A 22,975-nucleotide genomic window follows, 5' to 3' on the forward strand; every position below is an offset into this window, starting at 1 on the left:
TGGATGCTGCCTGACCTGCTGTGCTGTTCCAGCAATAAAGTTTCAACTTTGATCTCCAGCATCTGCAGACCTCACTTTCTCCTCTTCCACAAGAGAACCAACTTTCCTGCATCTACCCATAAAACCTCCTAAGAATCTTGTATGCTTCAATAAGGTCTCCTCTTATTCCTCTCAACTCCAATAAGTACAGGCCCAACTCACAACCTCATCTCACAAGGCAGTCCCTCCATACATGGATCAACCTGCAAACTCTCTCTGGATTACCTTGAATATCTATATAGCTTACTTTTATTCAGGAGACCAAAACTGCTCACACTATTTCAGGTGTGGTCTAACTAGAGCCTTGTATAGTTTTAGCAGGACATTGCTTTTTTTTATATACCATTTCCTTGAAATAAAGACCAACATTCCAATTGCCTTCTCCATTACCTGCTGAACTTATAAAAAGCCATGGAGTCATAGAGTTATATAGCACAGAAACAGACCCTTGAGTCCAACTCATCCATGCTGACCAGATGTCCATGCTTTCAATGTGATCATGCTGATCAACTGAGTACCCTGTTCCCGTTTTCTCCGCATGCCCTTTGATCCTTTTATCCTTAAGAACTATATCTCACTTTTTCTTGAAAGCATTCAATGACTTGGCCTTGAGAGTATGGTGTTGGAAAACACCAGGTCAGGCAGTATCCTGAGAAGCAGGGCCTGCTGTGCTTTTCCATCATCACTCTCTCAACTTATAAAAGTATGTAAGTGAGCTCGCTTAGCTAGAAGGTTTGTTTTTAGTCATTTCATCACCATACTAGGTAACATCATCAATGAGAGTCTCTGGCGAAGCACTGGTGGGATTTCCTGCCTCTCCATTTATAGGTCTTGGTTTCTTAAGGTGGGTGATGTCATTTCCATTTTTTCTTTCAACTCTGATCCCCAGCATCTGTAGTCCTCACTTTCTTCAAATGTCTTGGCCTCAATCGCTTTCTGTGACAACAGAATTCCACAGGCTTGCCACTCTCTGGATGAAGAAATTCCTCCTCAGCTGAGTCATAAATGGCTTACTCTATATCCTTAAACTGTGATCCCTGGTCCTTGACTCCCTTGTGATTCAAAACATCCTTCCTGTGTTTACCCTGTCTGGTCCTGGGAGAATTTTATCAGTGTCTATGAGAACTCCCCTCATTCTTCTAAACTAGAGCCTAGGTTCTTCTGTATACTGTTGTATCATCCTTACCACTTGTCTTCCCACCTATTGTTATGGGGCCTATAAACCATTCACACAAGTGTTATCTTTTTGTTATTTCTTACTCTACCATACAGATTCTACATCTGCTAATCCAAGATCATTTCTTGCCATTGTACTTATTCTATCCAAAACTAACAAAGCTACCCAATCATCTTTTCCTTCTGCCTATCTTTTTGAAAAGTCACACACTCCCTGAATATTTAGTTTTCAGATCTGATCTGTAACAATGTCTTAGTAGTGGCTATAAGGTAATATGTATCAACCTGTATTTGTACCATTAATTCATTTATTTTGTTCCAAATATTCAAGTAAAGAGCCATGAATTTTGCATTTTTACATTTCCTTTTAGCCCTATTTGCTGCTATTTTTCTATGATTTTACACTCGGTCTCTTCCTGATCCATTCCGGATATCGTTATCCAAATAGCTGTCCTGAAATGCTGCCATATTCCTTTGCTTTGTGGTCCTACCTTTTCCCCTATCCCAAACCCTGCTTATTCTTATTAGTTTAAAGCCATCTCACAAACCTAGTTATTCAATTCCCTAGAAAATTGATCTCTGTATAGTTCATAGTCCCACTGGAACAACTTGCATCCATCCAGTATTGGTGCCTGTGCTTCATGAACTGAAACCCAATCCACCCATACCAATGTTTGAATCAGATATTTAACTCCTTAACTTTATTTACCCAATGCCAATTTTCCCATGCCTCAAGCATTAATCCTGAGATTATTATCTTGGAAGTTCTGCTTTATAATTTAGCTCCTAACCTTTCAGATTCTTTCTAGCAGTTCAAATTCTTCCATTTCTCTCTGTCCCATCCTCCCAACATCTTGAAAGCTTCAATAAAATTGTGCCTTGACTTTATAAATTCAAGATAATACAAATCTAGTTTGTACTTTAACCCTTGGTACTAGTAAATCTATGCCAAACTCTCTCCAAGGGCAATACATCCTACTGCCCAGAACTACTTGCAGTACTGCAGATTTGCTGCTTTTTGCTTCCCTCACTGACACAATTGCACAGTTAATTACTGTAAATTACAACTTCACACACCAGCTCTCCTCACCTCCAATCTAACAACATTTCTCAATTATTGTTGTTAAAGGAAGTTGGGTAATACTTGGAGCACAATGAGGTTGCCGATTGGGGCTGACTGTTTTGTGCATTGCTTTTTGAAGCAAAATTCAGCACTCCTCTTAAAATTTCCAGCTGTCTTCTTAAGGTGCTCAGGCACCACCTATACACTTATAAAATATGAAAGCTACAGGAAAACTATTATTATGCGAGTAAATATTTAATGTTTCTTCTTGGTGCCAGGATTAAATAAATAATCAAATAAACTTTGTTGAACTCCATTCAGAAATTAATCATCTAAATTATTTTTTGGTTAATCATTGACCATACTGCTTTACTCAGCCATTGCATTCTAATAATTTCTCCAGCAAAGTCTAGTGGAAATTGTCTATGAGGACTATAGTGCTCCTAATTTTTATGGAATTTGTTGTCAACACAGCAAATTCAAGTACCCATATCAACAAAATCAAACTTAATCTCCACAGAATTCATGTTAATCTGTACAGGGGCTGAGTTTGTAAAGGCATAAAAACATAAGGCCTAGGAGCAGGCATAGGGAATTCAAACTCTTGAGCCTGCTCCACCACTTATGATCATGGCTGATCTCAGCTAGGCCTCAACTCTATTTTTCTGTCCCCTGGAGGATGCTGCAAGAATGATATTGAGCAAAGTGATCCCAGTTTTGCGTCTCATGTGATTTGCCCTCACTAGAGGTGGAAAACAGCAAGTTTAGCTAATCCTCATTGCCCTCTGACCCATTTTGAAAATATTGCATGAGGCAAGACAGGATCAGCTGCAATGCTGTCTGCCAGCATTCAATGTCTCTGTTCACAAATGACAAGTGAGTCTCAGAAAAATGTTATTACCCTGGAAATATAGTCAAGTCAACACGAACTACAGAAGCAAGAAAATAGATGGCAACGTGAATTTTTCCTTATGTTAATGGCACTGAGACGCTTAGCAGGGACATTATATAACAAAGTATAATTGCTGTGGTTCTGTTCGCCGAGCTGGAAGTTTTTGTTGCAAACGTTTCATCCCCTGGCTAGGCGACATCATCAGTGCTTGGGAGCCTCCTGCAAAGCGCTTCTTTGATGTTTCCTCCGGTGTTTATAGTGGTCTGTCCCTGCCGCTTTCGGTTGTCAGTTTCAGCTGTCCGCTGTAGTGGTTGGTATATTGGGTCCAGGTCGATGTGACATCCGGAAGCGGCAGGGACAGACCACTATAAACACCGGAGGAAACATCAAAGAAGCGCTTCGCAGGAGGCTCCCAAGCACTGATGATGTCGCCTAGCCAGGGGGCGAAACGTTTGCAACAAAAACTTCCAGCTCGCCGAACAGAACCACAACAACGAGCACCCGAGCTACAAATCTTCACACAAACTTTGAACAAAGTATAATGCTAAGCTATATAAAGAAATATTAGGTCAGATAAGGAAAGTTTTAAGGAGTGTCTGAAAGTAAGGAGGTGAGGTAGAGAAACAATTCCAGTGCTTGTATTCCATGTAACTAGAGGCACAATGTAAATACTAGAGGAATTAAAACTAAGAATTGAAAGGAGAACAAGAATAGATGCTACAGGATACTTGAGATTAGGATGGGAGAGCAGGAAAAGAAGCCAATTGAAATTAATATCTGACTATGATAGATAAAATTGGAACCAGTGGACAGATATTGGAGGAAAATGGTTTGACTCTACCATGTCAAACAGAAAAGATCAAGAGGGAAAGATTACCTTTGTCACAATTAAGAAAAGGCAGTGGATTCATACAGAGTGGAGGCAATTTAGTCAGAGCATTAGCTGTAAAATCAGCTATCGGTGTATAGCAAAGAATTATTCACCTTTTCTCTATCTTCTGCTTAAGAGCTTCTTTCTTTATTATAGAATACCTTTCATTCACAGAACTGGCTGCACAGGAAATATCAAATGATACTAGTATTAATAAACATTAGGCCATGTCAATTGATAAGCTCTTGTAACATTTATATTCAAATGAAATAGCACAAGAAGAATTGGTGCCTCAAACCTCCATTAGTGATATTTCAGAAAGTCTTTGATCTGCGTTCCTAGATGCAGGTCTATCTGAAGATTGCGACAAATGGACTTGTACATGAAAAGATTGGCCAAACTATCCTCTGTCCCTGAAGTTTGAATTGGGTCAACCACAAAAGAATAAAACAAAAATTTTACTTCATTTGGGTTCACAAAGTAAACTTAATTTACTTCACAAAATGCTATGGTATCTTTGACTGGGAGTACCAAATATGACAAAGTTTTGTGCTGCTAATTTAGATAAATTTGGAATTGGATTAATCAACAAATTATATGTGTATTCTTTCCATTACTGGGCTAGTAATTCAAAGGCCTAAACAAATATTGAGAATCATTTCAGTTCCAATCTCACCCTAGTATTTTGAAAACTTGAATCCAGTGCAATGCATTTGTGAATAAAATGTTAATATTAAAAAAAAACAAGCATTCACAAATCTTTTCATTAACCAGGGATTTTGAGGAACTCAAGTCCTGTATGGAATTCAAATCTTAAATGTCCTCTGAAGTGGCCTTGTTTTACTTAGTTATATAAATTAGTTAGAGCAAATGGCCAAAAAGGCAATCACCACTTTCTTATTGCATCTATAGTTGGAAATAAATGAGAACTGTGCCAAAAATACTGACCTCTTTTGAATAAATTAAAGGAAAATGCACTTTTATAGCATTAGGAAAATGGGTTTCAGCCTTGTCTTGATTTTAATCTGGTTCCAGGGATGAAAGGTTGATATACTTACACTTAGCTATGTATAGTACTATTTCCAAATGGAGGTATAATGGTACCTGTACATTTGTGTTGAGTTATTGCTTCTTTCATTTGCACAGTGCATGTAAGTGTTTCCTGGTTTATGCCTATTTCTACTGGATAATCTGGCTCAAATGAATATTGGAAAGATTGCTCTACATTAGCACTCCAAATTTATGTTATTTGATGTGCTCATGGCAATCCAGACAGGTTAGGTTCAGGCCCAGGAAAATGGTCTTATATGTTCACAGTACTTTAATGTTAGAAAATTATGAATGATCTGATGATAGGCCACATACTTGAAACAATAAAGCTGTGCTTTTCTGTCCCCGAATGCTTCCTGACCCGCAGAATATTTTCAGATATTTTCTATTTTTATCCCTAATTTTGCAGTTTCATATTTCAAACATGTTTTGTCAGTGATGACAGTAGGGTAACCCATAGCTCAATCATTAGTGCTGACAGGTCAACATGTATCAATGCTGGTCCCCACCCTAGACTGATGGCCAGGGTTAGTAACAAAAAGGGAATGATTTATTCTGATATACAACAAAACAAGAAAAATGAGTTATGGACATCAGGTTTATTATCATGGACAGAAATGATGCTGGAATGTTACTAAATGATGAAATGAAGGACAGGGTGCTGGCAGCAACAAAATCATTAAAAGAAGCTAGAAATTGTGGACAAAATATGGAACATTGTAATTGTTTTGCATAACAGATTAAGGACCAGAGGAGAAAGAACTATTCTGAGAGCAGATGGTAGTGCCAGGCTAGTGTGAAGAATAGCTGAAAAAAACATTGTTGCAGAGAAGAAAAATGTGGTGAGACCAGTGATGGAGTTGAAGTTGCCTGGAAGGAGAAGAGAAAGCCCAAGACCGGATGGAAAGATGTAGTAGAAAGAGGCTTTAACGGATTGAAAGAGGCATAGTTGATGGACAGGAGGCGATAACAAGGGTATTTAATAACCATTGTCATGACCCGAAGTAAAATGCAAGCAACCAAAAAAAAAAGAGAACAGTCTGGTGACCCACGGCTAATTTTCCAAATGCTTCATTGTTTAGAATGAGAAATTAGTTCACTTCTGCCATGGAAAAAACTGCGGAATGTTCTCAAATTTCATTTCATTTAAAGTGTCCAGTGATCTATGTATGCTGTCTAACACACAATGAATTACTAACTTATATAAGATTGTATAACAGATACATAGGGTAAGTTCTTTGGTAATTTGAAGTGGTAAATAAATCACCAGATAGATTTGCATCTTTCACTCATGAAAGATGTACACGATCATCTGTTTTCAATAATCACACAAAATCTAGAGCTATCCAAATTGTGTTATTGCCTTAGTGCCTTCAGTTGTGATATTGCTCCTTGTATTATGACGAGCTCCATAAAATGTATTGGTGACCTAAAGGTATTGCTGCCTGAGGAAGGAGTGGGGATTCCGAAAGCTTGCAGTTTCAAATAAACCTGTTGGACTACAACCTGGTGTGCAGCCTGAAGGAAGAAGATGGCTCGATAACGTCATCTCAGGCTGAAATCATGAGGATCAGCAAATCCTTCTATGCCAGTCTTTACGACTCGAAGCCAACCGACAGCACGGCCTCCCAGTCGTTCCTGTCCTCTATCATGGAGGTCTTAGATGACAGAACACAGGAGAGGCTGGACCAGCCGCTATGTCTGGACGAGCTGACCAAGGCCCTCAAGTCCTTCAAAAAGAATAAAACTCCCGGACGTGACGGCTTACCGGTCGAGCTCTATTCCGCTCTGTGGGACTTGATTGGCCAGGACCTGCTGGAGGTGTATGTCAGTATGCTTCGGGCAAGTACCATGAGTGAATCCATGAGGAAAGGCATCATCACCCTCATCTACAAGTGGAAGGGGGAGAGGGACGAACTCAAAAATTGGAGACCAATCTCACTATTGAATGCGGATTACAAAATCTTGTCAAAGGTCATCGCCAACCGGGTCAGGTCTGCTCTGAGATTGGTGATCCACCCTGACCAAACCTGTGCTGTACTGGGCAGGAAGATCGCTGAGAGTCTCGCACTCCTCAGGGATATGATCACCTACGTGCAGGACAGGGGGTTGGACACCTGCCTCATCAGCCTGAACAAGGAGAAAGTCTTTGACAGGATATCACACACGTATATGAGAGATGTTCTCTCCAAAATGGGCTTTGGAGAGGGAATCTGTAATTGGATCAGACTGCTCTACACCAATATTGTCAGTGCAGTCTCGATCAATGGGTGGGAATCAGATAGCTTCCCAGTCAGATCTGGAGTCAGGTAGGGCTGCCCTCTCTCTCCTGCCTTGTTTGTGTGCTGCAAAGAGCCATTTGCCAAGTCCATCAGGAAGGATGCGAGCCTGAGAGGGGTGACTATTCCTTGCAATGGGGGGCTGCAAGTTAACGCCTCCTTGTACATGGATGACGTCACCGTTTTCTGCTCGGATCCGCTGTTGCACAGATTCATGTGCAAATGTGATCAGTTTGAAATGGCCTTGGGAGGCCAAGGTAAACCGAGACAAGAGCGAAGGCAAGGCTTTTCGGGAACTGGGCTGACCAATCCTTCATCCCCTTCTCCGTCAGGACTGACCACCTGAAAGTGCTGGGTATTTAGTTCAGAGGAGCTGGGGCGTGCGCCAAGTCTTGGGAGGAGCGTATCAGCAAAGTGAGGCAGAAACTGGGCAGATGGAAGCTACGGTCGCTCTCCATCATGGGAAAAAAAACCTGGTCATCAGGTGTGAGGCACTGTTAGTGTTGTTATATGTGGCCAGGTCTGGCCTACTCCCAGTACCTGTGCCGCTGCAGTCACCCAGGCCATCTTCCAGTTTATATGGAGATCAAAGATGGACTGGGTCAGAAGGGACTTGATGTATAAAGATCTGGGCAACGGGGGAAAAAACACACCCAATGCCACCCTCACCCTGATGGCCACCTTTGTGTGTGGCTGCATCAAGCTGTGGCTGGCTACCCGGTACGCAAACACAGAGTGTCACTACGTTCTGAGGTTCTACCTGTCCCCGGTGTTGCGAAGGATGGGCCTGGACTCGCTGCTGCGGAACGCTCTGAGTAGTTGGGCCGTTTCGTATCACCTGTCCTTTGTGGAGAAGTTTATGAAGAAAAACACCTTTGACCACAAGTCCATCAGGAAGTGGTCAGCACGTAGTGTCCTTGAGACCCTTCGGGAAAAGGAGAGGGCGGATTGTCAAAGCCATTTGGCAGAATGCCTCACCGTCAGAACTTTCCAACAAGCAGCAAGACATGGCTTAGCTGAGAAGGGCTCTGCCTGTGAGATCCTTTATGCACGCCCGGACTCTCAGCCGCACTGCACGCTGCCCTCGAAGCGGCTGTGGGGGGGACGAGACTGTCACACACCTCCTTCTGGAATGTGCCTACGCAAAGGAAGTCTGGAGATGAATGCAGTGGTGTTTGTCAAGGTTCGTCCCGAGCAGCTCCGTGACGCGGGACTCCGTGCTCTATGATCTGTTCCCCAGGACGCACACCGAGATAAACATCAACTGTGCCTGGACGATCATCAACTCAATGAAGGACGCTTTTTAGTGTGCCCGAAACCTGTTGATCTTGCATCTGAAGGAGTTGACTCCGACTGAGTAGTGCAGACTGGCACATTCCAAGGTCCAGGACTACGTGTTGAGAGACGTGCTGAAGATTGGGGCAGCTGCTGCCAAGGCACAGTGGGGAAAGACTACCCTGTAAGGTCTGCCTGCCTAAGAAGAACAGGGGGCCCACTCAGTAAGCGGGCTCCGCTGACGCCTCAGCAAAAGAGCTGGATGATCAATGTACAGACTTGTACATATGAATGATTAATTCCGATCTCTGTATGTAAAGAAATGGAATGTTTACGTATGTATGGCATGACCAATTATATAGATATTAAAATAATTTTATGAATAAAGTATATTTTTGAAATTAAACAAAATGTTTAACTTAAAACCCCAGTCTTAACAACGGCAGCCTCCACATTATAAAAAGTATGAAGGCAACTGAGGTACAATTCTAGTTCACAAATGGGCAACATGTTCTCTGTAAATAATGCACTTAATCATACCACAAAAGTTATTTATCCTTCATACCTTTCCTTCCTAGATTCATACGGCATGGAAAGAGACCCTTTGGTCCTACTCATCCACCTTTCACAAACTAAACTAGTCCCATTTGGCTGCATTCGATCCAAATCTCTCTAAATCTTCCCTATTCATGTATCAATCCACATGTCTTTTAAATGTTGTAACTGTACCTGCATATTCGCTTCCTCTGATAGTTTATTCAACATGTGAACCACCCTTTGTGTAAAGAGATTGCCCCTCAGGTCCTTTTAAATCTTTCTCTTCTGACTTTAATGCTCCCTAGTTTTGAACTTGCTTCCTCCCCCCCACCCCAGGAAAAAGGGCTTTGCTATTCACATTGTTGATGACCTTCATGGTTTTATAAACCTCGAGAAGATCACTCCTCAACTTCCTACGCTCCAATGAGAAAGGTCCCAGCCTATCCAGCCTCTGCTTATAACTCAAACAGTCCAGCCCTCTCAACATCCTGGTAAATCTTTTCTGTACCCTCTCCAATTTAATAAAATTCTGTCTTTCCATTTTTGATTTAAATCTACAAATTTATCAGCTCAACTACATTGCTATTTTCTGTGCAGTTCCAATGATATCATATGACAGAAGTAAAAACAAAATCTAAAGCTTTACTTCATTCTGAATGTTGTCATCCAATAATTGCTTTGGATTCATGCTTCTTTAGTTGTTGGTTAAACATCTTGATATTGAATTTTAATATTCTTTCATGGGATGTGGGAGTTAGTGGCAAGGCCAGCATTTATTGCTCATTCCTTATTGCCCATGCAAAGTTGGTAGCAATCTGTCAGCTCACTACCAACCAATTATTAGATGACAACATTCAGAATTGTTAAAAATGGAGTTTGAGGATATTTGTCCAGAGCCAGGGAAGGAATGGTAGTATTTTCCAAGTCAAGATTATGTGTGGTTTGGAGAGGAATTTAAGATGGTCATATTTCCAAGTATCTACTGCCCTTGCAGTTCAAACTGGTAGAGGTTGCTGATTTGGAATATGTTGTTGAAAGACCCTCAGTGAATTGTTACAGTGTATTTTGTAAGTGGAACATATTGCTAGCACTGTGCATCAATGGTGGAAGTAGTAAATGTTGAAGGTAGTGGATTCAGCCAACAAAGAAAAAAACTGCTTTGTCCAGAATGATGTTGAGTTTCTTAAGTGTTGTTCCAAGCAAGTGAGGAGTACTCCATTATATTCCTGACTTGTACCTTGTCTTAAATAGTGGACAGGCTTTGGGGAGTCAGATGGTGAGCTACTCACTGCAGAATTCTAGACTCTGACCTGCTCTTGTAGCCACAGTATTTATATGGCTAGTCCACTCAGTTTCTTGTGAATAGTAAGTTCCTGGATGTTGATGTTGGGAATTCAGCAAAAACATTTCCATTGAATGTCAAGGGAGATGGTTAGATTCTCTTCTCTCTTGTTGGTGATTGTCATTGCTTGACACTTGTGTGGCATGATTATTATCTGCCACTTGTCAGCCAAAGCCTGAAGATTGTTCAGATCCTGTTACATTTGAGCATGCACTGTTTCAGTATCTGAGGAGTCATAGAGGGTGCTGAACATTGTGCAATCATCAGCAAACAGCCCCATTTCTAATCTTATGATGGGGGAAACATCACTGGGCCAAGCACCTGGTTGGGTCCAGGTCAATTAATTACAAGATGAGTGAAGCTACTCAAATAAGGAAGGTCAGAACTTCAAACCCATAGACATCAGATTTAACAAGTCAGTCTTAGTTGGGAAAGCAGGAACTAAAGAATTATGTCAATAATCGGGGCTTATGCCCGAAACGTCGATTCTCCTGTTCCCTGGATGCTGCCTGACCTGCTGCGCTTTTCCAGCAACACATTTTCAGCTCTGTCAATAATCAAAGGCTAGGGAATAGCAAACCTTCTATCTATTGTGTTTTAGGTAGGGACATTTGATAGGGAACATCCTAGATGATAAAACTCTCCAGTATAAGCAAGTTGATATACATTCTTTTGTGAGACCAGTAGGTATGGTCTTTCAGATCACGCTGCTTCCGTGTCCTGAATTCCCCTAACCACCCACCAGCATTCTGTCCAGAATCCCCTTCCTGACACAATCACTGGCACAGCTACCCTGAAGCATTTAAGGTTTCCCTGAGTCTGATAGATGCTGATTGTCCACCATACCCATTCCATTTATTACTCCATTTGGACATTAAGTGGAATAAAACTAATAGCTTCCCACTGGAAACCCTGTAGCTTTTCGTCCTCAACTCCAGCCTTTCTAATGGCATGAAGAAAACATCTTAGGGTGTATTAGCTCATCAACACTTCAACATCAGCAAACCAATTGTCATTGGAGCATGTCCTTCAGATCAAGAGTTTATAGCCATTTTAGATTCATTCACGGATATGACCATAAGACATTGTAGCTGAAGTAGCCCATTCAGCCCATATTATCAGTCATGTATAATCTGATAATCCTCAATTCCGCTTTCCTGCTTTTTACCCATAACTCTTGAGTTTGTTACTGATTAAAAATCTGTCTGTCTTGGCCTTGAATATGTTGAATGATCAAGGCTTGACAGTCCTCTGCAGTAAAGGATTCCACAAATTGACTATTATCTGAGGGAAAAAATCCTTCTTATCTCTGTCTTAAATGGATGAGCCCTTACTCTGAAATTATTCCCTCTGGTCCTAGATTCTCACACAAGGGGAAACATCTACTTGCATCTTCCTTGTTAAGTCTTCTAAGAATCTTCATTCTTCTAAACTCCAATGAATACAAGACCAAACTACTCAAACTCTCATCATAAGAAAATTCTTCTATGTCCAGGATTAACCTCGTGAACGTTCTCTGGACTTCTTTCAATGCCAGTATATCTTAGATAAGGGGCCAGTGTTCTAGGTGTGGCCTAACTATTGCTTCGTATGGTTTTAGCAAGACATCCCTAGTTTTATATTTCATTACCTTTGAAATAGAGATCAACAATCTATTTGTTTTTCCTATTACCCACTGAACTTGGATGCTAGCTTTTTGTGATTCATGCACAAAGTGACACAATTTATATAATACTCAGTTCCTCTATTCTTCCTGCCAAAGTGCATAACCTCATATTTCTCACATTTTATTTCATATCCAATTTTTGGCCTGCTCACTTCACCTGTTTATATCCTTCTGCACACTATTTGTGTGATCCTCACCATGTGTCTTCCCACCTATTAGACCATAAGTCAGTATGGTTTCATTAAGGGGAAGTCATGCTTGACAAATCTGTTAGTATTTTTTGAGCAGGTAACGAGTATGTTAGACCAAGGAGAACCAATGAATGTTATGTATCTGGACTTCCAGAAGGTCTTTGATAAGGTGCCATACAGGAGGTTGCTGAATAAGACAAGGGCCCATGGTGTTAGAGACAAGGTACAAGCATGGATGAAAGATTGGCTGTTTGGCAGAAGGCAGAGGGTCGGATAATAGGGTCTTTCTCAGTATGGAAGCCGGTGACTAATGGTGTTCCACGAAGGTCAGTGTTGAGACCACAACTTTTCACTTTATACATTAACAATCTGGACAAATGAACTGAGGGCATTCTGGCTACGTTAGCAGATGATACAAAGATGGATGAAATCCAAATATTTTACATTTAATTGTTTCTCTTTATCCATCCTGTTTGCTACTTCATCAAAGAATTACAATACATTTATCAGGCATGATTTATCCTTCCTGAAACCATGCTGACTCTGTTTGACTATATTTCATATTTTTAAATGCTCAATTTTACATCCTTTGTAATAGAGTTTCCAAATGACAAATGTTAAGCTAACTGCCCAATAGTCTCTCTTCCTTTTTGGATTTGGAGATGCCGGTGTTAGACTGGGATGTACAAAGTTAAATATCACACAACACCAGGTTATAGTCCAACAGGTTTATTAACAGGTTAAACCTGTTGGACTATAACCGGTGTTGTGTGATTTTCCCTTTTTGGAATAAGAGTGTAACAGTTTTCTAATCCTCTAGCATTTTCCAGAATTTAAGCATTTTTAGAAGAATACTACTAGTTTTAGAAGAATTCACTGTCCCTGTAACTGCTTCCTTTAATATCCTAGTATGCAATCCATCAGGTCCTCAGGACTTGTAAGTCTTTAACCCATTAATTTCCCTAGTATTTTTTCTCTATTAATAGTAATTGTATGTTTTCTCTCCCCCATTCACTTCCTCTTTAGCCCCTTGTAGTAGTAGTTTTGAAATGCTATTAATGTCTCCTACAGTGAAGACTGATGCAAAGTAATTAGGAGTTGGTTAGCTTAGTTGGCTGGGTGGCTGGTTTTCAAAGCAGCATAATGCCAACAATGTGGGTTAAATGTTTGCACTGATTGAGGTTACCATAAAGGACTCTTCTTTTCAACTTGATATGGTAATCTTCAAGTTAAACTGTCTCCCTCTAAGGAGAAAGTAACCTTATGTTCATAGAGTCAGTCTGGTAGACCTATGGTGACTTTACCTTTTTAATCATTCAACTCTTTTGCCATTTCCTGGTTTCCTATTATCATTTCACAAGTGTCAACCTCTAAGAGGCCTATGTTCACTTTAGCTTCTCTTTTTTTCTTATATATTTAAAGAAGTGTGTAATGTCCATTTTTGTATGACTTGTAATTTACGCTCATAGTTTATTTTTTATTCTTTTGAACTTTACTTTCTTCCTCTTTTAATTGGCCATCTATGCTTGCTTTTAGAACTAATGAGAAAAGCTCATAGGAAGTGAATGGAGTCCATCTTGACTTTGGATTCACACAGCTTTCAAGCCTTGACAAACAACAACAGGGCAAAATCTTTGTAGTTATCACAGGCAATTGTCAAAAAAAACTAACTTTTAATGAAGGTCTATATGTCCCATTTATGCTTTGCCACAAGGCAATCTTTTAAGTTATGAATACAGGTTTTCAACAAAAGTAACCAAAGTGATTTATTTGATGGCAAGCCCAATGCTAAAGTTCCATTCACAAGTGGGGCAGCACAGTGGCTCAGTGGTCCTCACAGCACTAGGGTCCTGGGTTCAATTCCAGCCTTGGGTGACTGTCTGTGTGGAGTTTGCACATTGTCTGCGTGGGTTTCCTCTGGGTGCTCCAGTTTCCTCCCGCAGTCCAAAAATGTGCAGATCAGGTGAATTGGCCTGGCTAAATTGCCCATAGTGTTAGGTGAAGGGGTAAATGTAGGGGAATGGGTCTGGGTGGGTTACTCTTCAGAGGTTGGTGTGGACTTGTTGGGCCGAAGGGCCTGTTTCCACACTAGGGAATCTAATCTAATCTAATGTCTGGATCATCAACTGAATGTGAAAAATACAATACATAAAATATTAGCCGCAGTAAATATTCTACTGACGAAAAATATTCGAAAGCATTTCTCCTGCCTCCTCGGATTCCATGCACAACTTCCCACTACTTTCTTTGATTGGCCCTAATCTTACTCTAATCATTCTTTTATTTCAGATACACCTATAGAAACCTTTAGGGTTTTCCTTGATCCTATCTGCCAACAACTTCTCGTGTCCCCTCCTGGCTCTTCTTAGTTCTGTCTTTAGGTCCTTCCTGGCTAACTTGCAACTCACAAGCGCCCTAACTAAGCCTTCATGACTCATCCAAACATAAGCCTTCTTTTTCCTCTTGACAAGAGATTCAACTTCTTTAGTAAACCACAGTTCCCTCACTCAACCATTTCCTCCCTGCCTGACAGGTGCATTCTTATCAAGGACACGCAGGAGATGTTTTTAGATTAGATTACTTACAGTGTGGAAACAGGCCCTTCGGCCCAACAAGTCCACACCGACCCGCCAAGCCACCCAGACCCATTCCCCTACATTTACCCCTAAGACTACGGGTAATTTAAGATTAGATTAGATTAGTTACAGTGTGGAAACAGGCCCTTCGGCCCAGCAAGTCTACACCGCCCCGCTGAAGCGCAACCCACCCATACCCCTACATTTACCCCTTACCTAACACTACGGGCAATTTGGCAGGGCCAATTCACCTGACCTGCACATCTTTGGACTGTGGGAGGAAACCGGAGCACCCGGAGGAAACCCACGCAGACACGGGGAGAATGTGCAAACTCCACACAGTCAGTCGCCTGAGTCGGGAATTGAACCCGGATCTCTGGCGCTGTGAGGCAGCAGTGCTAACCACTGTGCCACCGTGCCGCCCATAAATTTAGCATGGCAAATTCGCCTAACCTGCACATTTTTGGATTGTGGGAGGAAACCAGAGCACCCGGAGGAAACCCACGCAGATGCGGGGAGAATGTACAAACTCCACACAGAAAGTCGCCTGAGGCGGGAATTGAACCCAAGTCTCTGGCGCCGTGAGGCAGCAGTGCTAACTACTGTGCCACCATGCCGCCCATAAGTGTTCCTTGAATAAGCTCCACATTTCAATTGTGCCCATCCCCTGCAGTTTCCTTCCCCATCCTATGCATCCTAAATCTTGCCTAATCACATCATAATTGCCTTTCCCTCAACAATGTGCAGATTAGGTGAATTGGCCATGCTAAATTGTCTGCAGTGTTAGGTGAAGGGGTAAATGTAGGGGAATAGGTTTGGGTGAGTTGCTCTTTGGAGGGTCGGTGTGGACTTGTTGGGCCAAAGGGCCTGTTTCCACACTATAAGTAATCTAATCTAATCTAATCTAATCTATAACTTTCCCTGCAGTATACACCTATCCCTTTCCATTGCTAAAGTGAACATAGCCGAATTGTGGTCACTATCCCCAAAGTGCTCACCTATCTCCAAATCTAACACCCGGTGAAGTTCACTACCCAAGACCAAATCCAATGTGAACTCACCCCTTTGTTGGCCTGTCTCATACTGTATCAGGAAATCCTCCTGCACACATTGGACAAAAACTGACCCATCTAAAGTACTCGAATGATAGTTTTTCCAGTCAATATTTGGAAAGTTAAAGTCCCCTGTAACAACTGCCCTGTTACTCTTGCTCCTATCCAGAGTCATCTCTGCTATCCTTTCTGCAACATCTCTGGAACAATTCAGAGACCTATAGCAAACTCCCAACAGGGTGACTTCTCCTTCCCTGTTTCTAACCTCTGCCCATACTACCTCAGTAGATGGATCCTCAAATATGCTTTCTGCCACCATAATACTGTCCTTGACTAACAATGCCATATCTCCCCCTCTTTTACCATCTTCTCTGTTCTTACTGAAACATCTAAATCCCGTAACCTGCAATAACCATTTCTGTCCCTGCTCTATCGACATCTCCAAAATGGCCACAACATCGAAGTACCAGGTACCAACCCATGTTGTAAGTTCATACACCTTATTAGGATGCTCCTGGCATTGAAATAGACACACTTTAAAACCACATTTCTGCTTGCCGGTGCATTCTTGCGACCTTGAAACAATATTTCTGACCTCACTACTCTCAACCTTCTGGACACTGGAATTACATTTTAGGTTCCCATCCTCTTGTTGAATTAGTTTAAACCCTCTTGAAGAGTATTAGCAAATATCCACCCCAGGATATTGGTACCCCTTTGGTTCAGGTGCAGACCATCCTACTTGTAGAGGTTCCATCTACCTCAGAATAAGTCCCAATTATCCAAATATCCGAAACCCACCCTCCTGCACCATCTCTGTAGTCACATGTTCAACTCCTCTCTCTCCTTCTTCCTTGTCTTGCTAGCACAGGTAACAAACCAGAGATAATACCTCTGTTTGTTCTAGTTCTAAGCTTCCACCCTAGTTCCCTGAATTTCTGCCTTAAATCCCCATCCCTTTTCTTACCTATGTCATTTGTGCCTTTGTGGACCATGACTTGAGACTGCTCCCCCTTCCCCTCAAGGATCCTGAAAACACGATCTGAGACATCACGCACTCTGGCACTTGGGAGGCAACACACCACCGTCTCTTGGTTCCCACAGAACCTCCTATCTGTCCCCCTAACTATGGAGTCCCCAATGACTAATGCTCTGCTCCTCTTCCCTCTTCCCTTCTGAGCAACAGGGACTGACTCCATGCCAGAGCCCTGTACCCCACTGCTTTCCCCAGGTAAGTGAACCCCCTAACAGTTCCAAAACAGTATACTTGTTATTAAGGGGAACAGCCACAGGAGATCCCTGCACTGTCTGCCGGTTCCCTTTCTGTCCCCTGACTGTAACCCATCTGCCTTTTTCTTGTACCTGAGGTGTGACTCCCTCCCTGTAATTCCTCTCAATAACCCCCTCCGCCTCCCGAATGATCCGAAGTTCATCCAGTTCCCTAACGCAGTTTTTGAGGAGCTGGAGTTGGGTGCACTTCCCACAGATGAACTCAGCAGTAGCACTACCTCCCACATTCTGCATTTATTTTCCCAGCAGCCCCTTGGTCATCGCTCCTCCTGCGAAATGAAAAGGCCTGACTCTCAAGTTAAGTCCCTTTCAAGTGGGAAACTTACCTCCTGGCAGTCCCCGCTCCTCTCTCCCTCTCTCCTTGCTATTCCCCAAAAATAGATTGTATTGAAATTGATTCATACTTACCTCCTCCTTAAATTAGATAGGTTTCCTAAATAAACAAGAAAATAATGTTAGTACATTTTTGATATGTCTTCTTCTGGGAAAGAAAAGAGTGTGAATTTTGCAAACCTTACCATTCTGTCTTCTGTTCTTCACCTTTCTGAAGCAGCAGCATGCAACTACAATCACTATCAGCATTATGGGACTGATTGATGCCAGAAGCCAAATAATCAGATAGTTCTTAACTTGGGATGCTACATTAAAAACAGTACACATTTTGTTAGAGAACTTTATTCATTCTTGGGATATGAGCTTCACGAACAACACTGTCTGTTAAAAGTCATTGGTTCCTTTTGATAATATGGTGTTGGCCCTTCTTGAACAAGAACAAAGTTGTATCTATGTAGCATCTTTCTCATCAGGTCATAACGTTAAAAACTAAATTATTACAGAGATATACAAGGAGATACTGGTCCAGGTCTTCAGATTGTCAGAAATCAGACATACCCCACAAGACACACATCAGAACCACTTGCAAGTCCCTCCTATGACTGCATAGGAATTACCTAAGAAGTTTTCATTTCTGATGGAAAATTACCCTTCACCAAAAATCTCTGAAAAATTCTTCAACTCTGCATTAGAGTCATAGACTTCAGAGGATTCCAACTCATTATCCTGGATAGTTAGCAGGAAATATTAGACAGATTAAAAAACAAACAGTAGTACATCCTGGGCAGACTGACACACATGACGCCCTGCCTGACCTCAGACTCCCCTCAACACCTGAGCCTCCAACTCAACCCACAACCCTCTGACTCTCTCCCCTCCCTCCCAAACAATCTCCTTGACCCCCAAATACTCTTCGGACTCAACCTGACTAACTCCCTAGTAACCTGACTCCTGAATAAACTCCATCACTTGACTACCCTCGACTCTCTTTTTACACCTCCACCACTCGACTACCTCTCAAACTCAACCAAATAAAGCCTCTAGATCCTCAACTATATCCCTGGCCTGAAATTCACCACTTGCCTAATCTGCCCCAATCAACCTTCTAACCCTTCAATATAACTTGCTGTAGCACACAATCACTTCAATTAAATCTAATCCAGTCTCCTGCATCACCTGACTTGACTACCTTGTCGTCATCTGACTATCCTCCCTATTCCAACCTGAGTGAGCCCTGCAACACATCCTACCCACCTTTTCTTACAAACCAGCCACCCTACCTCCTCACTAACCCACCTGTCTTTCTCTCCTACCTGTCACCCTACCCTTTCACCCACTTACCTTTCGCACTTATCTTCTCTTCATAGCTTGTCAAAGAGGCTGTGGAACATTTAAAATGTTCGGTTTCTGGAATTGAGCAATTTATGCTGTAAAAGGTGGGTGCAGCTTCTACAGAGATTCTCAGCAAGGATTCCTGAATTCTGCAGAATCTCCCATCAGTAAATGGCCTCAAAGAATCCCTGGTAAGTAACCATGCAATTTTTTTGGGGTTCAAAAGTAGAGATTCTGACGAAGATCAGAAGATTTGGACCATCTGGACTGAAATGTAGTCAATGAGGTACATTTTAAGATGTGTCTTTAAAGAGGAAAGTCAGGGGATAGTGGTGAGGAAGGCAAGTATCCCAGAGAATTGAGAATATATTCCAGAGCTTGCAACCAAGGCATAAAAGCACAGCCACCAATGATGGAGCAGTTATCACTGGGCTTAAATGAGCACAAATGTCTTGAAGGGTTGTGGGAGTACATTACAAAAAAAGGGAGGGGTAAGGCCATGATGAGTTTTGAAAAAGAAGTTGAGAATTTTAAAATCAAGATTTTGCTTAACCAGGAGGCAATGTAGGTCAGTGAGCACTGGTATGATAGGTAAATGGGATTTGCTGCAAGTTTTGACATGGGCAGCAGAGTTTTACAGAATATGGGAGACTAGCTAGGAGTTCATTAGAATAGTCAATTCTCAAAGCAACTGGGGCATTAGTTAGTGAGAAGTTTAGTAATAGATTAGCTGAAACTGGGCAAAGTCATGCAATATAATCAATAGGAGGTTTTAGTAACTAAAATAGAAATTGCTGGAAAAGCTCAGTAGAACTGGCAGCAACTGTGGAGAGAAAGCAGAGTTAACATTTTGGGTCAAGTGACTCTTCCTCATAACTTGCTCTAGAACACAACTAGCCTTCTGAGGAAGGGTAACATTACTGCTGCAGACTTCCTGGGAATCTGCAAGGAAGGTAACAGGCCTGGATGGAATCCCTGGCCATGTACTTGGATTCTGGGCGGACCATCTGGCAGAGGTATTCACTGACATCTTCAACCTCTCCCTCCTACTACACAAAGTGCCCATTTCAAGAAGACCACTATCGTCCCAGTATCTAAGAAAGCACATGCAATGTGCCTTAATGACTAATACCAGTGGGTCTGTACTCCATAATTATGAAGTACTTCAAGAAGCTGGTCATGGCCCACTTCAACTTTAGTCTCCCAGCTTGCCTCAATCCCTTGTAATTTGCCTACTGACATAATAGGTCCACAGCGGATGCCATTTCCCTAGTCCTGCACTCATGGCTGGAACATCTGGACAACAAGGACACCTCCATCAGACTTTTGTTCATCAACTGCAGCTCTGCCTTCCACACCATTAGCCCCTCCAGACTGATCTCTAAACTCCGAGACTTAGGCCTGGCTCCATCCTCAGCAACTGGATCCTCAGCTTCCGGACCCATAGACCACAATCAGTGAAGACAGGCAAATGCACCTCCTCCATGAGAACACTCATCACTAAAGCCCTCCAGGAATGTGTTCTCCATTGATGACACTAGCTTGGTAGGATGGATATCAAACAACAATGAGTCAGAGTGCAGAAAGGAGATAGAGGGCTTGGTGATGCAGTGCAACTTCTCTCTCAATGTCAGCAAAACCAAAGAACTGATCTTTGACTTCAGAAAGAAAGGAGGAGAACATGCCCCCATCAGCATCAACGGAGCAGAGGTTGACAGGGTTGAGAGCCTCAAGTTCTTAGCAGTGATGATAACCAACAATCTGTCCTGGACTTCCCATGTAGATGTGACAGTCAAGAAGGCACAACGACACCTCTTCTTCCTCAGACGGCTCAGGAAATTTGGCATGTTGGCAAGGACCTTCACCAATTTTTACCATAGAAATTTTCACCTTCACCATTGAAAGCATACTGTCTGCCCAGGACTGTAAGAAACTACAGAAGGTCATCATGGAAGCCAACCTCCCATCTATGGACTCTATTTACACCTCTGTTGCTGTGGAAAGGCTACTAACACTATCTATCACCTCCCCGATTATGCTCTCCCACAACCTCTTCAGTCAGGCAGAAGACACAAATGCTTGAATATATCCACTAGCAGGATCAAGAACAGCTTCTTCCCTGCCATTATTAGACTTATGAATGGATTCAAATTATGTTGATCCTGATAATATTGTTCTTGCCTCATGCACCTCCTGTGTGGTGTAAACTGTAATGCCACAATCCGACCATGTTTTTTTCACCCTATAAACTATATGTCCGTGCCTGTCCTACTCCAAGCAAGGCTTTTCATTGTACTGTCATGCGGCCGCATAACACTGTAACTTTTGCTATAAATTCTGTGTCTTCTGGTCCTGCTCCACAACCACCTGATGAAGAAGCAATGCTTTGAAAGCTACTACTTCCAAATAAACCTGTTGCACTATAACCTGGTGTTGTGTGATTTTTAACTTTACCCAGTGGAATAACAATGGAGTATGCTGTAGGTGAATGATGTGTTAATCCGTGTCAAGGATTGAAGACAGATCGGGAAGAGATGGCTTATCTTTGTCACAGTCATGTAAGACATCATTTCTGATTTTTATGAGAGCTGTTTTGGTACTGTGACAGGGGCAGAAACCTGAGTGAAGAGATCATTGTTGCAGTGTTTGTGATGGAGTCTCTACCACATTCATGTTAGATAGGGAGTTCCAGAGCTTTGAGTTTACAGTGATGAAAGGACAATGACAGACTTCCAAGTCAGGATAGCATGCAAACCGGAGGTGATGGCATTTCTATGCATCTAAAGTTTTTGTCCTACCAGCTTGTAGGTTTGGGAGTGTGCAAGTTGCTGCAGTACATTCTGTAGATCGTGCAAGCTGTTGATGGAGGTGGAATGAATAGGTATTTAAGAATATTCTACTATTTGTAGTAAGACATGCATTAATGAAAGTTGATGGTTCATTACCTAGTCTTCAGAATCAGTATCTTTCCAACTGAATTCAGAAATCTTGCACTTTAATTTTACTAAAATGTGGGTGGTATAATGGAAGCTGAATTCGCTTCCAAATGATTACATTTATCAAATCTGCATGAAAGAAAACCATCTGAAAATATTCAAGTAGATTTAAAGCAAGCGATCAAAGAAAACTATCCACCCTCCAGCAGTAATTTGTTACTTATGATTTTTGTCAATGAGGATTAGCTGGCTAAGTAAACGTCAACGTCACCATAGTCAGAATCTGTGTTAAACCAACGTTCAGCAGCAGAGGTCGCTAGATACCAACCCTCAGTGGGAACAGGAATGTTCAAAAGGGTAGGCAGTCAATTGAAACTTTCTGAAGCTGGGTAGCTGCATCCTGATAGGATCAGGGCTGCCAGCACACCACAGTTTTATTTGACACAATAAAAAGTGAAAATATCAATAAAAACCTTTCAGCACCAATTAAATTTGATTAATCTATCTTGTACCCAAGTTTTACAATTGCCCAAGGCATTTTTGAAAAGGAAAATCTTCTCATTTTTCTGAAGTCACTTATGGGTGGCAGCCATAGTAACGTCCAAACCAAAGGAAGTAGCCATGGGCACCCGCATGGGCCCCAGCTATGCTTGCCTCTTCGTCGGATATGTGGAACAGTCCATCTTCCGCAGCTACATTGGCACCACCCCCCACCTTTTCTTCCGCTAAATCGATGACTGTATTGGCGCTACCTCGTGCTCCCACGAGGAGGTTGAACAGTTCATCCACTTTACTAACACCTTCCACCCTGACCTCAAATTTACCCCGACCGTCTCAGACTCCTCCCTCCCCTTCCTAGACCTCTCCATTTCTATGTTGAAACTTTATTGCTGGAACAGCACAGCAGGTCAGGCAGCATCCAGGGAACAGGAGATTCGACGTTTCGGGCACAGGCCCTTCTTCAGGAATCATTCCTGAAGAAGGGCCTGTGCCCGAAACGTCGAATCTCCTGTTCCCTGGATGCTGCCTGACCTGCTGTGCTGTTCCAGCAATAAAGTTTCAACTTTGATCTCCA

General features: G+C 42.1%; 1 protein-coding gene across 1 annotated transcript in view; it reads right to left on the minus strand.

Annotated features, from left to right (window-relative positions):
* LOC122559788 overlaps positions 1-22,975 on the minus strand; it is a 49,972-nt gene that overhangs the window by 13,786 nt on the left and 13,211 nt on the right. Inside the window, exons 3-4 of the mRNA XM_043709864.1 lie at positions 17,818-17,937; positions 17,708-17,732 (exon numbers count right to left, since the gene is read on the minus strand). Of these exons, the coding sequence (XP_043565799.1) occupies positions 17,708-17,732; positions 17,818-17,937 (145 nt within the window). The remainder of the gene's footprint in view (positions 1-17,707; positions 17,733-17,817; positions 17,938-22,975) is intronic.

This window comes from Chiloscyllium plagiosum, chromosome 1 (assembly GCF_004010195.1).
Source record: "Chiloscyllium plagiosum isolate BGI_BamShark_2017 chromosome 1, ASM401019v2, whole genome shotgun sequence".
NCBI lineage: Eukaryota > Metazoa > Chordata > Chondrichthyes > Orectolobiformes > Hemiscylliidae > Chiloscyllium > Chiloscyllium plagiosum.